At 33.9% G+C, this 21,191-nt stretch overlaps 1 protein-coding gene across 6 annotated transcripts in view; it reads right to left on the bottom strand.

Moving 5' to 3' along the window:
- The window catches only part of Lrriq1 (leucine rich repeats and IQ motif containing 1), a 191,788-nt gene that overhangs the window by 66,467 nt on the left and 104,130 nt on the right, over window positions 1-21,191 (bottom strand). For all 6 annotated transcript variants that reach the window (XM_036170070.1, XM_036170073.1, XM_036170071.1 and 3 more), the window contains exon 24: window positions 19,238-19,339. In XM_036170070.1, coding sequence (XP_036025963.1) covers window positions 19,238-19,339 — 102 coding nt within the window. The remainder of the gene's footprint in view (window positions 1-19,237; window positions 19,340-21,191) is intronic.

Genomic DNA, 21,191 nt, shown 5'->3' on the forward strand with positions numbered 1-21,191 from the left:
AAAATTACATTAAGGGGTGTAAATTCCAATTTGGTATTATATACCAAGAATGAAATGTCTTTCATTAGATAGAAATGTGTGCAGATGTGTCTATGTGGAGGTAGAGTGGGAATGGACACAATAGGAGTTGGAGAGCAGTTAGCACACCACTACAAACACAAGTTCATTTGGACATAATTATGACATTCATTTGTTCATATTGTTGAAAGAAACTTGCAACTTTGATTTAGCATCTGCATTTTACAAAAATCTTAACCATTTAGTAAATACAGTTTAGTTTCTTAAAAGTAAATTTAATTATTCCTTATAATAGAAGTCCATTTAATAAATTTCCAAAGAGTATTTCACATAACCTTTTCCCATAAAAGAGAAAAAAATCTAATATATAGTCTATGGTCATAGATTCAAAACCCACAGCATATATTTTTGGGAAACTTCAAGTGATTATTTATTTTTCATATTGATAAATACCTGAAAAATGATTTAAAAGGTTAAGTACTAGAATCATAAGAATTACAGGAAATCAATTCATTGTATGTGCTGAGGAATTCTAGAAGTGTTAAGTTTTCTCTGTACCTGAATAAAATGGCAATGCAAATTTTATCTTTATAAAACATATATCAATATCTGAATCAAAATATTTTATCATTAAGTGAAGGATAAAAACTAAGTTAATTTTTGTAATTAGATTTATTACTGGAATGTTTGGAGATATCAGTTTCTTCTTTTGTTCATGCTTCAGTGGGCTACCTAAGTTCAGGACCTTGCACAGGGCAACGAAAAGAAATGGCCAGGGACAGCATATAAACTGGGTGGTAGGTTAATGTCAGAAGTGTGACTGATTGATTGATTGACATCACCTTGAAAATCTGGATTAAGGTACTTTATTAAATTTATCCAGGTAAATTTTTAAGTAGAATGGATCACTGACTAGATTCAGCATCTTACACATTTGCCAGAACCTGGAAAATTCCTTTGCGTGCAAAAATAATTCACTAAGCAGAATAATAATTGTCTTACCACACACTACCTACTTATGCAAACTACATTCAATATGAAATATATCAAAATGTATCCAGTTACTATAATGGAATTAAAATTTAAATATAATTTTATTGAAAATGGCTACTGTTTTTGATATTGGCAAGAGCTAAAAGTGGTTCCAGTGTTTTATGTGTACTAATTCATTTGCTGAGCTCTGAATTATACATTATTTCTTTAACATTTACCTATTTTAGAACTAGAAAGCAGACACAGAAATGCTAAGGAGCAGAGGTTAGATTTAAATCTAAGAGACCTGAGTCCACAATCCAACTTTGGAACAATTTTGGCTGATATAGTCTTATTTCTTAAAATAAAACAGCAATGTTAAAATATCTTATAGAAACATAACAACTCAAAGTTTTCCCAAACCATTGTGAAATCTTTATAGAAAAACATCAATCATTTAGCATTTTCTGACACATAAGACATATATTGATTATATGTTTAATGCCATTCTTTCAGATGTTTGCAAATTGATGAAACACTGAAAATTAAGGAATGATATTTATACTAAGGTTCTAAAGATCAACAGCTTCACCACTTGTTAGGGTCCATGAGTGTATCTTCGAATGAATTATGACATTTGCTGAATAGATCTCAAGGTAGCTGACAGTAGAACTTACAGCTTGAATGTGAACATGAAGATGTCAGAAATTGAAATTGGGAAGAGGTCAGCATATGAGTTTGAGGAACAGCAATGGACAGGAAGAGTTTTCTAAGGAATCAAAGTTTTTTTTGAAATCATACATGTATATTAATTCACCAAACAGTCCTTGAGTAGCTAGTATAAATGGATCCAATACAGTTAGTGGGTCCTAGGACAGGAGGAATCAGACATATGACCAATATTTGATCTCTGAACTTGAAAAGATTAAAAATCTGGAGAAGACCGATAATAACACAGGGGAGTTTGGAAAAATTGTGAGGCTTGGCTGAATTAGGAATGACTGAGAGATGAAATGACATTTATTTGAGTCATGAAGAGTAAGGATGACTGAAACAGAAAATTGAGGAAGGGCATTGCTGATAAATGTAAAAGTAATAGGATGAGAACTTATTTTGAAAAGAACAAATAGTTTATTAATATTTGAAGAAATACTGAAGTACAATATTCTCAGGATCTATTTTGGGAATGGAGAAGAATGTTACGAAGTCAAAATGGAAAAGTAGTTTGCAAACAGGTAGGTGGTGATTTCATGGTAGACTTTTGAGAGTCAGGTCCCTAGTATCACAAGATAACTGGTGGTGGAGTCTTTAGAAGAGATGCAGCAAGAAGCTGGATGTCACAGAGATGCTCTCCTTAGGAACAGTATGTGGAAAGATTAGTGCTTTCTTTGGGAACTACTTTCTACAGGGCTTGGCTGTTAAAAAAAAAAAAAAAAAGTAGGATTGGCCATTTCTGTTTTTTTTTTTTTTTTTTTTTTTTTTTTTTTTTTTTTTTTACTTTCTCTGTTTCCATATTATCTCTTCTTCATATACATCTGACTATGTTGTGACATTTTTTTCTCAGAAGGATCTCGGTGGAAGCTGAACAGAGGAGAACACATCAGTCTTTCGGGCTCCAAAACTCACTGAGATCCACCTGCCTCTGCCTCTACCTCTTCCTAAGTGCTATGACTAAAAGGCATGTACCACCACCACCCGGCTAGTTTTAGATATTTTGTTATAGTACTGTAATTCTGAAATTATCTAAATCAAAGACAAATGTTTAACAACTAAGATATGGGTTGATTGTTAAATGAAGAGCCAATAAAGTTATAGAAAATTTGGGGATGATAATGAAATTCACATAATGACTTATGTCCATACAGTTTATTAATTACATACTATGATAAGTGATGACATAACACCATACATGTATTGTGAGAGCGACATGTTGCAGTTTTCTCCAAATGTACGTGCAAACTGAACAGACCTGTCCCATCTCCATGCTTCCTCTTCTTTCTCATCAGTTCTAGGGTAACATCTCCAAAGGCCATTCATTACCTTGTAGCTGATTTTACCATTTTCTGTCTTGCTTTGTTCTTAACACAGGCCCTCAGACCATCACTTCAATAGATGATTTTTCTCATCTTATAATGACTTTTGTTTTTGGAATATAGAAAGCCAAATTCTCAAGGTAGACTACAAAGGTTGGGAGAACATTGTCTTGCCCCTGCCATGTTCTCCATATGCATGCCAAGGTTTGTCCTGATCACAGCAGTGTTATTTTAGTTTCTTGAATGGCCTCATCAACATCCACTTTTAAGGCCATATCTTTATTTGGATTACTCAATTCTTGTTTTTCTTCTGATTTTACCCAAACTTTAAATTCTGCCTCAAATGATCATTTCTTCCCTAATCTGGGCTAGTTTCACATTGGGTTTTCCTTATATTTCTTCCATAGAATACTATTTAGTTTTGTTTCCATATACTTAGGAAATATTTACATAAATGCAATACTCCCTGTCATGTGTTTCTCTTCTGCCAAAATAGCCGACTCCATTACCCACAATTTGTGTTTACTTCATTTTATCATACTCTATCCCAGTTCTTTTGCATGATAACAATGTCAAGACAGATTGTCAATGAATGTGTTAATGGAATAAATAGGTAAATATATGCCCAGTCCCTAAGTTTTAAGGGCTTATCATTCTAATGTTTAAAAAAATGCTTTTGATGACTTTATGCTGTGCATATTATTTGTTTTAAAATATATTGGTAAAAGTTAAATAAATTAGTAAAAAATATGTAAACTATTACAATTAACTCAAATCTATTTAAAATTCTATGCTAGTGATATTTTCTTATTCTCAACAACTAAAGTAGAGATACAAAAAGATAAAAGTAGTGTAAAACTCCACCAACAAAATGAAAATATGTCAGGGACATGACAAGAAATTTGCTTCACAATAAAGAAAACAAAGTGAAGTCTTTCATATGTAAATTTGTAAGTGGGATGGTTCATAAACACTCTACAGTTTATCTCATTTCCACAATCTAGGGTACACATATTTCCCATCATATAAAAAGATAAAATATTTTCATATAACATATGTATACTTTACTTTATACTTTAACTCTTTGTAGATAATTACTATGTAAAATTGTAAAATCTAAATTCTTATTTTATATCAATAATTGCTAAACTATATGTGTAGTTTGAAATTATATTTAATTAAGGCTGTATAGGAATCTAAAAAGTGAAGTCAGTGCCACTTTCCCACTTTCCACTTCCTTGATCCTGAATTTAAACTCTGAAAAACCTATCATAGTCAACAATTTTAGTATTTTCACTGTTTATCAAATTGACCTTGATTTCATTCACAAAATCTGACTAAGATAGATCATTATTCTTTAGTATAGACTAAAAATCTGCAGTTACTTCTCCTTGGCCCATCTTTAAAGCTAACTTTTATCTTTTGGCATCCTCTTACATGATGATCCCAGTGCTTTAGGAGCAGGGGTTGTGTATCCCATTTAGATAGAGCTCTATGTCCCAGGGTCTCCTATTTTCTGTATGTTGGCCAGTTGTGGTTTTCTGCATTAATTACTACCTATCCCCAAAAGAAGTTTCTCTGTTACATATGGTAGTTTTGTGTGTGTGTGTGTGTGTGTGTGTGTGTGTGTGTGTAGAAATAAAAACAGGTAATTTGGGATGTGTTTGATGGAGGGAAAGGGAAGGGAGCAAGTGATATAATTATATTTTAATTAAAAATAAAACAAAGAACAAAGCTTCTTTGCTGAAATGTGAATTAACAAATGAATATAAAATAAGAACATGGGAGTCAATTTGACAGAATAATAGTTTTAGGCTCACCTAGAAAGCCTAATTAGCCATGATTTTCTGGCACAGTTTATAGTGTCAGGCAACAATTCTCATTTGCATATTAATTAGGACTTAAATTCAAGCAGGAAATGGTTGGTTTCTCCCATAATATCTGTACCACTATTGCACCAGTGGATATATCTTGGCAGGTTGTCGCTGTTGCTCATATGGTTCATATTTGAATAAGGCTGTTGAATTCTTCTCTAGTACTATGAAAGCAAGTAGCAGTGATGAAGCTGCTAAGTCAGTACCACCTTGATTTCTCCATGTCCTATGACTCAAAAGTGTGGTATCTTAGTGCCTTACCATTAAGTACTGGAGGGTAATTAAGAGCAATGACAACAGTATTGAATACTTGAGGATGGAACTTTGTAGAATCTCAGTGATCAACAACTTGAAAGTGGTAACCCATACTCAGCACTGGGAGCTTTATTAGACAGCCAATGGTGTCTAGGAAGGGCATGATCATCCTCATTCCCCCGACTCCCACCAATTGTAGGTTAACTCCATTCATTCTCCTTGATATGTGTGTACACAAATATTCTATGGAGACTGGATAGTAGAAGGTCTCACAGGTAATTTTCAAAAGTCTTTAGTGTTAATTATCTTTCCTCTTACTTTCTTCTCCACCCTGTGTACCTTGGTTAGACCTAAATCTTCCACTCTGCCTCTTTTTAGTGGTTTGAGATGTAAGTTCTTAGCTGTTCCCACTGCTGTGTCTTCACTCTACCATCATGGTCTCTAAACCTCTGGACCCTTAGGCCCAACTAAATGCTTTCTTCTTTAAGTTTCCCTTGCCATACTGCCATACTGTCTTATCACAGCAATAGGGAAGTAACTAATACAGAAGTTGGTACCAGGAAGTGAGCAATAACTGTGACAAGCTCTGTGTGTGTGTGTGTGTGTGTGTGTGTGTGTGTGTGTGTGTATGTGTGTGTGTTTGATGAATGTAGAAGACTTTGGGATTTTTGAACTAAATTAGCATTTCAATGTTGTAAGTGGAGCTTAATGGGACATACTAATAGAAGCTTGGAAGACAGTAGTGAAGAGCACTATGAAGACTGTAAAGGTCCAGCTGAAGGTTTTGTAAGTAAATTTTAGTAACTTGTCTACAGACCATTCTTACGCTATTTTGGCAAAAGAAAAAAAAAATTGGTTGCTTTATGCCCTTGTCCTAAGAATTTCTTAGAAGCTAAATTAGAGGCTAAATTGCTGGGCAGTGGTGGCGCATGCCTTTAATCCCAGAACTCAGGAGGCAGAGCCAGGTGGAACTTTGTGAGTTTGAGGCCAGCCTGGTCTACAGAGTGAGATCCAGGAAAGGCGCAAAGCTACACAGAGAAACCCTGTCTCGGAAAAAAAAAAAGAAGAAAGAAAGAAAGAAAGAAAGAAAGAAAGAAAGAAAGAAAGAAAGAAAGAAAGAAAAAGAAAGAAGGAAGGAAATGGACTAATTTCTTTGGCTGAGGTCAATATTTCAATTCTAATATTGACTTTAGTGTGTTGTAAATATTAATCATATGCTGGTCTACAATGAAAAAGAGCAAGTGAGGTAAAGAGGAAATATGAAATACATGTACAGTTTAAAGGGATAGGGAGTACCAGAAGATTTAATGACGGAGCCAGATTGATTATGGAAGAGATAAGAAAATTAAGGAGAGGTCTGATCTAGATCTACAATAGGATAAAGGGAAGCATGTCCTCAGGGCAAGACCAGCCCCAGCTGAGCTTGGGACTAAGGAGTTTTCTGTCCCTAAAACAACAAATGTAAGCTGCTGTAAATGTGACTCCAATGGGCCAGGTTCCATCCAAGCTGGACTGCGCAGTGCCATCCATATTGTTTGGCTTTAGAGTCATAAGGATATATGAATAATGGGGTTATGGAATCTTCCTCTATTGAAGGAGAATCATCCAGGACAGGCAATATGTGGCAGGGCGGTCCCTGCATAAAGGCTCTGACAGCAAGATGTCTTAAGAGGCCATTGCATGGAGCTGTGGAAGTGAAGCCTGGATTACACTACAAATTGCAAAATGCTGCAGATGTCAGATCCCTGAGACATCTGCCAAGGAGAGTTGCAATCAGAAAGTGGAACCAGCCCAAGAGAGAGATGCATATTACAGGCATCAGAGCCAGAAGAATGGAGTCACTGCCTTCTCACATCAGACATGTTCCATAGGATTTGGAGTTTGCTCTCCTGTGTTTATGTATTGCTTCAGTCCAGCTCCTCACAACTCCCAGAGACCTCCATTTTGGAATGGTAATGTATATACTGGGCTATTCTATGTTGAAGGTACATAATTTGCTTTTTGATTTTTTACAGAAGTTACAGTAAAAAATTGCTTTGAGTTTTAGAAAACATATTGAACCTTACACTTTCAGTGCTGAGACCGAAATACTATATGGGGACTTTTGAAGTTGGACTAAATTCATTTTGTATAATGATACAGCCAGGAACTTATGGAGGTCAGGGAGTGGGAGGTGATGGTTTAAATGAGATAGACCCCATAGGCTCATATGTTTTAAAACTTCATCCCCAGTTGATGGAACTGTTTGGAAAGGATTAGGAAGTTTGACATTATTGGAGGGGTTTTGTTACTGGGGGTTGTCTTGGAGGTTTTGAAAGACTCAGGCTTTTTGTACTGTGTTATCTGCCTCCTGGCTTTGATTGGAGATGTGAGCTCTTACCTGTTTCTGCTACCATGCCTTCACCCCCATCATCATGGAGTCTAACCTTCTAGAATCATAAGCCCAATTAAACACTCTTTTAAAAGTTGCCTTGGTCATGGTGTTTTATCAAAGCAATACAAAAGTAACTAATACATAAGCTGGTACAAAGAGGGGTTTCATCCCCCTTCTGTTGAAATATGGCACAAATGGACCTTTACTAGTTTTCTGACTTCTATTTTTATTCCAAATGAAACATACATATCCTAAATTTCTAGCCTAGTATTCATATATAAGGGCAAACATGCACAATTTTTCTTTTGTGGTCTGGATTATATTGTTCAGAATGATTGTGCATGTTGCATATACTTTTATTTTGCATATGTTCTTATTATTTTATCATATTGACTTAACATGATTTCCACATTGTTTTCTTTGAACAGCAATTCTCCAAATCCCCCCTTAGAATGGTGCGCCTTTTGTAAGTTCATATATTTGATTGTTACACATATATCTGTAGTTCACTGTTGATTATTATGTTTCTTCAATTTCTTCTCATCACTGTTAATGCCTCTTGATTTTTGATAATTCATCAAGCTGGAACATCCTAAACTAAGGTACTGCTCTATACATTTTCCTTCATTTTGTTTTACTTTGTATTCATGATGCTTTCTGAGAAATGTCTTAAATATTAACTTCTATAACCTTATTTTCTGCACAATTCTTTTTTATTTTGAGAGATATATTTTTCTTTGTCTGACTTTCCTCTTTCTGATTGAGGCATCTCTTTCATTTGTTGGACCTAATCTTATTATATGTCTTTGAAAATATTCATGATATTTTTTAAAGTTTTTTTCATTAGCATGGTAGTTGATTATTAATTTATTTTTACTCTGCAACCATGCTGTAAGTTTTGGCATTTGAAAATTGTCAGTAAAACATACAGACACACACACACACAGACACACACACAGACACACACACACACACACACACACACACACACAAACACACACCCCAAACAAAAAAAAAAGTGTGGAAAGTGTGGATTATTAATAGAGAGCTTCAATTTAAATGACCCACCTGGAAATTCCTGATGTTAATAGTAGGATGGCTTCACATGTACAGATAAAAATCTCTAAGAATTCTCTCTTGTCTGGTCAATAATGACATGATGTCATGAGCTTAATTTCTGTACACATAAAACTCTCTCCACTGAAGCCTTAATTATCAATATAAGGGTGTTTAGAGTGAGCTCTCTGTGGATGTAATTTATGTTGGATTAGATCATTACATTAGTATTCTGTTGCTGTGATCAAACACCACCATTCAAAGCACTTAAGAGTTTATTTGCCTATGGTTCTAAAGCAATAAGAGTCCATCATGGTAGGATGTACAGGAACAAGCTGCAGGCATGTTGGCAGGATCAGGATGCTAAGAGCTCACATCATCAAACATTAAGTGGTGTGAGACTATAAGTCCTCAAAGCCTACTCTCAGTGAAATGCTCCAGCAGGAATCTACCTTCCAAAGGTTCTCCGACCTCCCCAAAGAGCGCTACCAACTGGAAAGCAAGTGTTTGGATACCTGAGCCTATGGGTCACAATTGAAACAACCCCAGTCAAATAAGCAGGGCCCTTCATTGGTCTCATTTATTCTCCTCTCTCCTCCTCTCCCCTCCCCTCCCCCCATCCCATCCCATGCCTCTCTCTTTCTCTTTTCTTTATCCTTCTTCCTCTCTCTCTGCCCCTTTCCTTTCTTCTTTTCCAAAAAGGCAACTGTTTTGAAAACAGAGAGACAACCATTGCCAGGAACTGAATTTAATAGAACCTAGATCTTGGACTTTCAGTATATAGAATTATGGAAAATCAAGTCCTGATAAGACACTTGGTTTATGCCAATACGCTCATAAGCACCCTGTAGCTTGATATTAAGCATGCATGTCTATGTTTCCACTTAGTGTTACCAAAGTGACAAGGGTTTCAACAAAGCTTGGTGTTCTTGAGTTCAAAGACTTTGCTTATTCATAATTAAAATAAACAAAAAGTTAAAATATAGCTCCACATCCAAGTGTCTGCAACTCAATGTAAATTTTATATTAGATGATAATTCCTTCTTCAGATCCTTTCTTCCCTAACAGTTAGGTAAAAAAAAAAAAATGGTTTGTAATCCAAAATTCTAATGCTACTTCATTTTTAATCCTATGCAAATACAAGCAGATTTTGGCTTATATAACCTTTTTTAAAAATATTGAAGATTTTTCATTTCATGGAACATAAAAGTTTATCATGAAAATTCTAGTAGTTATAAAGATAAAACTCTTGGTACAAAACATTACACAAACTGTAAATGGTAGTAAAGAACAAAGATAATATTGTATATTTATTATATTATAATACATAATAGACAAAATATTATTCAGAATATGCTGAAAACAGTGAATTGTGTCTCAAGGTAGATAAAAGTCTTCCTAAATGATTGATTTCTGAGAGAACAAGAGGAAACTAAGTGAAAGGATTTTCTGGATTGCACAAGGACAACTATGCAATATGATAAAACAAAGCACATGTTCAAAGACATGTGTGAGCATCTTTTAACCTAATCTATAGTTAGGGTCAGAATTCTTTGTTTTTACTTACTCAGAAACCCATTTACTGAAGATTTACTTTTTAACGATAAAAGCTATTTTATTTTCTCATCATAAATTTAAAAATAAAGTATTTTAAAGGCACACATTTAGTATTGTCATGTCATGTTACATGTGAACACTATTCTTGTCTTTTATACACTCAGGAAGTCAGGTCAAACTTGGTCAATGGTACATGTTTCTTCATGACTTTATGATCTATGGCCCTACAAATAACAGCAGGGGATACCAGAGATGATATAAGATATTCACAATGTGGTAAGAATATACTAATTCAAATTATAGTAATTATAGGAAACCCAGCTACTGAAAAACAAACCACATTTGCTAAATCTTTGTATCCATGTCTAGTCTGATTAATACTGTATTTTACTCCACAAAACAAGACTACCAGCATCTCTTTGCAGGATGCTCTCGGGATTTCTTTGCTTCTACATTCCCTGTGGTTAAATGATGGTCAATCTAAATGTTGGCAAATCTCTGTTAACTCTTAATATATAAACACCACACACGATTAGCAAGTATTCTATATACAGCTATGGAAACACAAGAACTAGTCTAAAACAATCTGCATAATATGATTTTGTGCTCTAGCCTGTCATTAAGACGGAGAAAGCAGAGGAAAATGCTTGTAATCATAAAGCAAAAAATACCACAAAGGAAGATGGTTTGATTAGAATGCTCTGAAGTAAAAATTATAGACATTAAGGTTTTTCAAATGTCTTCATTACTTGAAAATTTAATACAAAATATTTAAGCATTTATGACATATAGGAACATATGGTATCTGTAATTCTTCTATTTTACAAGAGGACAAACAGGATTCACATTTGTGATGACAGTGCCATACTGGGATATAAGAAAACTTGACTTTAAAAATCAAGTAAAATTGTTCCAGGGAATGAAGAAATAAGACTTAAAACTGTCTTCCCAAGAAAGTTGTCAGGCTAGACCCAATTTTATCCAGCTTGACTTTTTTCCCCCTGGCTAATCCCAGAATTCTAAATTTGCTTTAGCTTTAGAAGTAGTAAATCTGAAAATTTGGAAGTTCAGTAGATGAGGGTAGGGAAGGAATTCCATTTATGTGTAAATAAAGATGAGCATACATGAAGCAAGACTACATTGTTCATTTTGCGGCTGTGTGCAAAGGTTCCTAAATATCTGAAAATGAAGAGATGTGAAGTAAAATATTGCCATTCATTATCATGAAACCACAGTCAAGTAGATTTGGCTCTCAATAATGTAATATTATCATAATGTCAATATTAGTAGCTAACCTCAGCATAACATCAAATATTTATTGCAATGACAGCAAAAAAACAAAAAAACAAAAAACAAAAAACAAAAAACCTTTGTTTATATTGATGCCAACAAGGATACAGGAATTAAAAATGAAATTCAGTCGGGTGGTGGTAGCTTATGCCTTTAATCTCAGCACTCGGGAGGTAGAGGCAGGCAGATCTCTGTGAGTTTGAGGCCAGCCTGGGCTACAGAGTGAGTTCCAGGACAGGCTCCAAAGCTATACAGAGAAACCCTGTCTTGAAAAACAAACAAACAAACAAACAAACAAACAAATAAAAATGAAATTCACTATCAGTCTCCTAGAGTTTTGCATTACCTACTATATTAGTGTTTATTTTTCCCTAGTATTTTAACTCTAAAGTGTGCACATTTCAGAGTTACCCTGAAATCTTGTTCTTCAAAATGTGCATTGTGTTTTGACTTTCCTAGCTTTGGTTTTATGAAGAAATCAGCTCCCTTTTCAGGCTCTTACTCTTTAGGTGACTTTGCACAAGTTACTGATTAAATCTTCAAAATCATGGATTCCTCACTTCTAACAAAGTTATCATACATGCATCAGAGTCTCTGAAAGAGATTAAGCCCATGGTCCTTAATAATAAAGGCAAATTTTAAGCAATAAAAAGCTATTAATTTAGAGTTGATTAATGTTGCCAATAATTTCAGTTTTTAACCACTTACTATGTAAGTATGATGTGTATTTATAAACTTTATGATAGGATCTTAGGTTGTATTGTCACCACTCACTAAAGTCTGTATAATTATTAACCAGTTTTATGAATACAAATTAATGACTCATAATATGATTAAGCATATCTTACAAAGGACTGAAGTTTAGCTCCCCTCCACTCCACCTCCAGAATGCAACACTTTATGCTTAACTCTGTGGGCATTTGTGCGTGCGTGCACGCAAACACACACACACACACACACACACACACACACACACACACACACACACAATTTAAAAAATAAGCCTTAAAAACTAAAACATAATTAGACATAAAACTAAATGTATGATACAAATGAACACAAAGTCGTAAATTAGCAGAAGCTAGCCTCTTGAAGACCACACAGATAATAGCTAGGAAAGTTGGGATTCAAACAGTTATGATCAAATGGTATTTATTTCTATGATGCACAATTAATGTGACACACGGAACTCAATAAATATACTACGCCACATTTAAAAAATCAAGTAAATTTATTCTTAATAGTGAAAATTTGAAAGTTTTTTCCCTAAGATAACAGAATAAAAATATGGCTAAGCCAACTACAGAGTACTGGTAGTTTTGTCTGGAGGAATTAGGCAAAGCAAAGATATAAAAGGCATTCTAATATGTGAGAAAGTAAAACTGTCTCTATTTGTTGACATGATAGTCTTACCTAGTCTACTACCACAAAAATCCTGGTGTATATTATCAGTGAATTTAGTAGAGCAACAAAATACAAAAAGTGAGTAGTTTTTCTATATATTTATAAAATGTATGTATTTGTAAAACTCAAAAATGAAATTAAACAAACAACTTAATTGCAAAGGCAACAACAATAAAATTTGTGTATACAAATTTAATTAAAGAATTAAAAAAGAACTCGATATTGAATAACACCAAACACACAAGAAACAAACTGCCAACTGAAGAAAAAATTAGAAAATGAAAAGCCAACCCAGGCTAAAGGGCTGTAAGTTACTTTTTGCTTACATCTTCATACAAGACTTTCCAACAGATTCAATGTAACTGTATCAAAATTCCAAGGTTATTATTCACATAAATGGAATAAAATTATTAAATTTGCATGGAACCACAAAAGAGCTAAAACTATCATGAGCTTATAAAGCAAAACTTAAGGCACCAAATTCTCTGATTTCAAAACTTATTAGAAAATGACTGTCAGCAAACAGCATAATGCTGACATGGAGACAGACACATGAGCCAACAGAGTGGGACAGAAAACTCAGAAACAAACCCACATTCATGGTTAGTCTCGTTTTTGCATATAAGTCTCAAGAATATACAATGTGGAATGAATAATTTCTTCTATAAATTGAAACGACCACTACAAAAAATCCGGAGGGAACTCAAAGACAATGGTTTATAATCTACCTATCTATCTATCTATCTATCTATCTATCTATCTATCTATCTATCTATATCATCTATCTATATATCCATCCATCTGTCTAAAAAAAGTACATACAAATGACCAACATGTATATGAGAAAATGTTCAGAATCACTAACATAAGGACAATGAAAACCATAATGAAATATTATGTATTTTAGTTAGATAGATATTATAACAAACACAGAAGACAAAAAGCCATCATGTGGAGAAAATGGAACAGATACACATGGTTATAGCAATATAAATTAGTACAAGCTATTATTTAAAAACACTATGGAAATTCCTCAGCGAACTCAGTATAGAAGTACCATTTGATCTAGTAATCTCACCACTGGAAAACTATTCAAAGGGAATGAAAACAGTATATTAGAGATATCTGCAATTCTGTGTTTATTTCATTATTTGTAGTCATCAAAATGTGTAAATAAAGGCAGTGTTTATTAAAACATGAATGGGTAAAGAAAATATAGTATACATATACATCAGTTTTCAGGATGGTGAAGGGAATCCCATTATTGTGACAACATGAATTAATTTGAAGGAAATTAGTGTAAGTAGCATAATGCAGTATAAAAAAGACAAATGTCACATCATATATCATATATGTGGAATCTAGAAATGTTGAACTTATGAACATAGAGAGTAGGGTCACAGTTACCAGAACTCCAGGTAGGGAGAGCAGAGGGAATGAGGAGCTCCTGATCAATATCTGGACAAGAAAAATAGGTGTTGAGTTCCACCATACATCAAAGATGCCATGGAAGATAACGATGCCTTGTCTACTTCAGAATAGCTAATGGTACAATGTAAATTTTTCATCATAAAAATTATAGTTAGTTGAAGTAATATGCATGTTACTTAGCTAAATTAAATTATGCCATGTGATATTATTATACAAAATACCACATTGTCCCTCATAATTTTATATAATCATGATTTATCAATGAATATAATATTAAAAGGAATAAAATAACTTACAATAGGAACTATCCAGGATAGTGACATCCATATACCATTTTCTACTGGCTGACCCTGAACATCTCTTTTATAAAACAGTTTAATGAGTGGCATACTATAAATAATTAAATAAACTTGTTTTAATTTGCTGTTTATTTGTAGCTTTAAGTAATTAAAACCTACAGTTGAAACAGGTTTATTTATTTATTTTTTTAAGATTTAAGCTGTGAAAGACAAATTGTGGCATACACACTTACAACACTGCAATTCTGTTTCCCCTTAGGTCAGTGACAAATATTGAAGAGTGATTTCAGGATTCTTAACATCACTTTCTGGTGTGAATGCAAGCTTGTACAGCCACTTTGGAAATCAACATGGCGCTTTCTTAGAAAACTCGGAATCAATATCCCCCAAGACCCAGCTATACCACTCTTGGGCATATACCCAGGGAATGCTCAATCATACCACAAGGGCATTTGCTCAGCTATGTTTATATCAGCATTGTTTGTAATAGCCAGAACCTGGAAACAACCTAGATGCCCTCCAACTGAAGAATGGATAAAGAAAATATGGTACATATACACAATGGAGTACTACTCAGCAGAGAAAAACAATGACCTCATGAGGTTTGCAGGCAAATGGATGGATCTAGAAAAAATCATCCTGAGTGAGGTAAACCAGACTCAGAAAGACATGGTATGTACTCACTCATAAAAGGATACTAGATGTAAAACAAAGATGACTAGACTGCTACTCACAACTCCAGGGAGGCTACCTAGAAAACAGGACCCTAAGAAAGACACACAAATCGCCCAATGACAGAGAAATGGATGAGATCTACATTAACAACCTGGACAACAGTGGGAGTAATGACGGGCAAGGTATGAGGGAAGGAGAGCTTAGGGGAGCAGGAGACCCCAGCTGGATCAAGAACAGAAAGGGAGAACAAGGAATAACAGAGCACGATAAATGAAGACCACATGAGAACAGGAATAGGCAGAGTGCTAGAGAAGTCCCCAGAAATCCACAAAGATACCTCCACTGTAGATTACTGGCAATGGTCGAGAGAAAGCCTGATCTGACCTAGTCTGGTGATCAGATGGCCAAACACCCTAACTGTCGTGCTAGAAATCTCATCCAATGACAGAGGGCATTGGATGCAAAGATCCTCAGCCATGCCCCAAGTGGAGCACCAGGAGTCCATTTGGTGAGAAAGAGGAGGGATTGTATGAGCGAGAATTGTTGAGACCAAGATTGGAAAAATCACAGGACAAATCAACCTAATAGAAATACATGAACTATGAACCAAAAGCTGAGGAGCCCCCAACTGGATCAGGCCCTCTGGATAAGTGAGACAGTTGATTAGCTTGAACTGTTTGGGAGGCACCCAGGCAGTGGGACCTGGACCTGTCCTTAGTGCATGAGCTGGCTGTTTGGAAACTGGGACTTATGCAGGGACACTTTGCTCAGCCTGTGAGGAGAGGACTGGACCTGTCTGAAATGAATCTACCAGGTTGAGGAGATGGGAATGGGCAGTGGGCTGGGGGTAAGGTGGGAGCAGGGGTGGGAGGAGGAGGACAGGGGAACCCATGGCTGATATGTAAAATTAAATTAAATTATAAAATTTTTTTTTTCAGAGACTTTCAAGGGAATACAGAGTTTTGATTTTCAAGGCATGATTAGATATTTAAACCCAAGTGAGAATTATATGTGATAAGAGAGGTGAAAAATAGTTACCTAATAATCAATCAAGCAAGCAAACCCATAGTAGATTTCTATAATCGTTAGGCCCTCAGTCTTATAGGAAATACATGACACATGGCATAATTTTGGTTACCCTGCATACAGATGAGGTCAAAACCTAGCCTTGATTAGGTTTATGTTAAAAAAACTTCTATATTTCACAAACATGGCAGACTATATAAATAGGTAATTTATGAAAATGAACTGATTAATGTTAAGGTTTTTACATTGTGCTATTTAATATAATTAATTCCATACCAAATATTCCTCAGGTGTAACCTTATTTTTCATGTGGACATCTTCATTTGTCTATTGACAAAAGGCTGTAATAGTAATTATCAAAGCATTTAATATAATTTGTAAGACTCATGACATTTCACATGGTCATGACTGCAAAATTGAAAAAGAATGTTTTTCTATAACTCATACAATGTTACTGTAAAATAAATTAGAATTATACAATCAATACTCAAATAATACTATGATCTAATTTGAGGAAAATAAAAGAATTTATAAAACAATGCTGGCATATCTTAGTTCTGAGATACTATCCCACATGGAGTTATTTAATCCAAACGTATAGCAAATTTAATTTTGATTTCCCTCATTGAGTAGGGGTTCAAATTCCCTCTATTAATTTTGTTTCATGTTTTTCTTAAGGGAAAGTAAGTTCTAACCTTGGAAAAATAAAAGGTAATGATGGTTATATTAACAGTAAGATTAAATGAATTGTTGTCTTAAAAGTATACTGGATAACATGCAAATTGTATCTTTCAAAATGCACCTACAACTGGGCAGCTTCAGTTGTTCTGCCTGCGATATTAAACTTTTCTCTTCGTAACTGAACATATGCTTAGGTGTAGGTTGAGTTTAGAGCAGCACCTAAGACAACATGGGGTTCAACCAGGAAAACAAGTCTTTCATCTTTAACACTTCTTTAAAAAAGAGACATGTTAATATTTTCATTGGAATTTTTTTTTCATGCAGAACTATTATTGTGAAGTTCATTCCTTAAAATCAAACCCCTTAAAACAACCACAGAAACTATTACCTACTAATTAGGAAATCTCTCTCTCTCTCTCTCTCTCTCTCTCTCTCTCTCTCTCTCTCTCTCTATCTATCTATCTACATAATACTCATTCAATATAATAAAGGGAGTTCCAAATATTTAGGAGGATTGCAATACAAAACATAAAACACCAAAACAAACACATTTCACTGGGAGAAAGAAAACCAAAAACAATTTTGCTGATACAACTTATGCACAAACACCGTGCTCTACAGAACATTTTCTGTCTCTACTGTGAACTTTTCTTAGCCTGTATATTACAAATATAATATATTATATTAGCATAGTTATAAAAACATGCTTTTCACATGTAATCTCATGGTAAGGAAGTGAGAAAATACTAGAAAATTTTAGGATAGAGCTCTTCTTTCTGAATGTCCAAGTCATCTAAATTAAATAACTCTTTCTTCTAGGTATTTCCCTTCTACAGAAAGGACAACTCAATTTAAGAGGGGAAGGTTATCTTTGGAATTGATACTAATTATATCACAATTGCTATTATTACTTATAAAAATAGTGAACTACTAGTTAACATTATAACAAGGAAGAGAATGCTGTTTGAAAGTCCATGTTTATTTTATTTTTGGAAATATAATTTAATTATATTAAAATATTCCCTAAAATATTGAGGAATTATTTATAATTTTTTGTGTATGGATATTTTTGATTGTACATGGTCTGTGTACCTCATGTGTGCCTGGTACCTGAGGAGGCTAGAAGAGGGTTTGAATATCCTAGGACTGGAGTTACTAATACTTGTAAGTCTCCAAGTAGATGCTTGGACTTGAAACCAGGTCCTATTAAAGAGTAGCCATTGCCATTGAGACCTCTATCCAGGCCCAATACTGAGTTGATATCCTTAATGGACACAATTTTGAAATTGTCTTATCATGAAAAATTGAAAATATTAAGATAATAATATGTAACACATACAATAAACATATATACATGACATGATCTATTCATGCAATAAACTCAATGAACTGTCATACCTGCTTTAAATATCTTTTTAAGTATGTGTTTGTAGTTATAGACTTTTGAGAAAACTCCAGATATTATGTCCTTTGACAATACACATTATAATATGTGTCTCTATTTCCCAATACTTCTAAATCATAATGAAATGCAAACTACATGAACTCATTCTTAATCAGGATATTAGTGATGTAAGCATTTTGAGATTTATTACATAAAACATACAGAAGACAATAGTTACTTTCCATTCAAAAATATGCCTTTTCCCCCTCTGTTATAAATGATTATTGGGAAGTTCAGGTAGAATAAATTATAAAAATGTTAGTATTACAAATAGGTATGAAACTGGTAAGACACATTGTGGTTCTGTTTAATAATACAAGTCTATAATTCTTTGGTATAATGAAATCAGAAATGTAATCTGTCAACTAGAAAACATTCAATTCTGAAAGTAACTGAGAAAATTTTCACTATTGAAAATATTTTAAATAACAAAGTGTAGCTTGAACTGTTTAATGAAATTTGAACATATAAGTATATTATATCATGTGATCAATCTCACTAATTGAAACTAATATATTTTCCACCTGTTAAAATTTTATATCCATATTAAAATTGATGATGTAATATTACATGGTTATTTATACAAAAGATGGAAGGCATTTACAATCTAGATAAATACTAATACAAATGAAAAGATATATTAATATATCAACAATGTAAATAGGGTTTTTAATAATTATATTTAATTCTTCAAGGCTATTTTACACACATACACAAACACACACACACACATATATGTATATTTCATATATGCACTTTAGGTTTCATGAGGACCCAAATCATTTTAATAACTTTTTTCTATCCTTACAGGCCTTTTTAATCTTTCTGTGTCTTTCATTAAACCTTACCTTCAAAGTAATTATCTCTCCTGAGCCATGTCTTCTTCGATGGCTTTGTAACAGAAACTTCATGATTGTTTTTTTTGAATAATGCTAGTCGCACAGAGGGGTCTAGAGAAGAAATAAAAGAAGAAACACCAGCTCTTGGTTACTCCTTTTCTAACACGATCATGTGTTTCCTTTATGCTGGTATTTACACTTATACACATTCCATTGGGACTCTGAAATTGCTGATGCCTTCTTAAAATAGACAATGTAAAAGAAAAAGGTCTATCTAACATTTGTATATTCTTAGACATATGATCAAACATATCACCCGCCTTTAGTTATTCAGAAATGTTAATAGTATTATGAAAATTTGAACAGACATACTTTTGCCAGTTGGCATCATCTTTTTATTTGGGAGTCATGCTACCAATATTTTAGTTTCTTTTCTAATGTTTTCCCTCAAATTAGAAAAAGCTGTTGATTAACAGGGAAGATAATATACTCACTATATTCTCACTAAACTATATAGAGAACACATGTTTGAGATGGAAGCAAGACAGAAAGAAAACAGATTACTAGAAAATGTTAATTTCATGTGAAAAAGTGGTGGTGTCCCTTCTATACTAATGTACTCACAGAACAAAAAAATTATATGAATTTTTCTATATTTTAGAGTTAGAAATAGTATTAATCTATCATGTTACAGTGTGAGTCACCATGAATGTAGGGTGTTTCCTTATGAATGCAATTTCTTATTAACAACAAATGATTTTATGGAATGTGAAATGGGATTTGGCCCTGCAGTATTTAGAAGTTTTGCCTAAAGACTGAGAAGGCAGTGATGTTGGCACTAGGAGGTGAAAGTTAGTGGGAAAGTTAGTACTTTTGGTATGATTACATAAAATCCACCTTTTTTGGGGTGACACTTTTTCTTTTTTAATTATCTTTTGTATTTGGGAAAAAAGTTTAGGAAAGTAAAAAACCTTGGTTAATGTCTAGCGTAGCAGAATTAAAAATATTAACAGAAAAGTCAAGATCTTACACATCAAAGATACTTAAGTACATTTATAGTTAAATGCTAAAATAGTAAGTTTTGGACTATACACTGAGTGAAAGAAATGCACCTGTGGAACATGCTCTGTGATGAGAAACTTGGAACTCCTAATAGTCTTCTAGAAGTAATTGATCCCCATTAAGGCTCAATTTTGTCTCTCACAAACACTATATTTATCTATTGATCATGTCTACAGAAACAATCCGTCTTTGTTTGGATCCTTTCTGTGGTATCTGTGTGCCCAAAGGTATTACAATCATTTTAAGTTCCTACAAAAAACTCACTAGAAATTAGCAATCATAATAAATGTACAGCTAGACCATAGTACAGGTAAGATGCTATATAAGCCATCCACATATCTATTGATATGTCAAAAGAAACATGTCAGTTATGGTAAGTGTAATTCCATGATCACTAACTTTGGTAAATGGTAAAAGGTTGTGGTTTGTCATGATCATCTTTGGACTCTCTTAATCTTCTTTCTTATTGTATCTTTATTAGATCTATGTTGCTTTCAAAAGGATGATGTTATAATTCTATATAACTGGATTAGATATCAGTTCCAACTTTAACTAGTTGTGTGAATGTGAAAACACTGCTCTCCCAATCTGTCTCTTAACAAATTGAACAATACTGACTTTCCATGTGAGAGGTGAAATGGTGGGAAATGGTTCATGCTCATGCGCCTGTAGGCACTCAACAAATTACACAAACCTAAGTCAACACAAATCATAACAACATTTCCAAATAATTATTTTCTTGGCAAATACCTTGAATAAAGGAAATAGATAGATTCATCAATGGTTAGCTTTTATTCCAGTGAACAAAATATTGTGGACAAAAGCATGAGTTAGTGCCTTACTTGGAACTTCCTTGGAAAAGTAGCACTCTCCCTCTGTATGAATTCATATGTGAAGCAGG

The sequence above is a fragment of the Onychomys torridus genome, chromosome 20, assembly GCF_903995425.1.
Source record: "Onychomys torridus chromosome 20, mOncTor1.1, whole genome shotgun sequence".
NCBI lineage: Eukaryota > Metazoa > Chordata > Mammalia > Rodentia > Cricetidae > Onychomys > Onychomys torridus.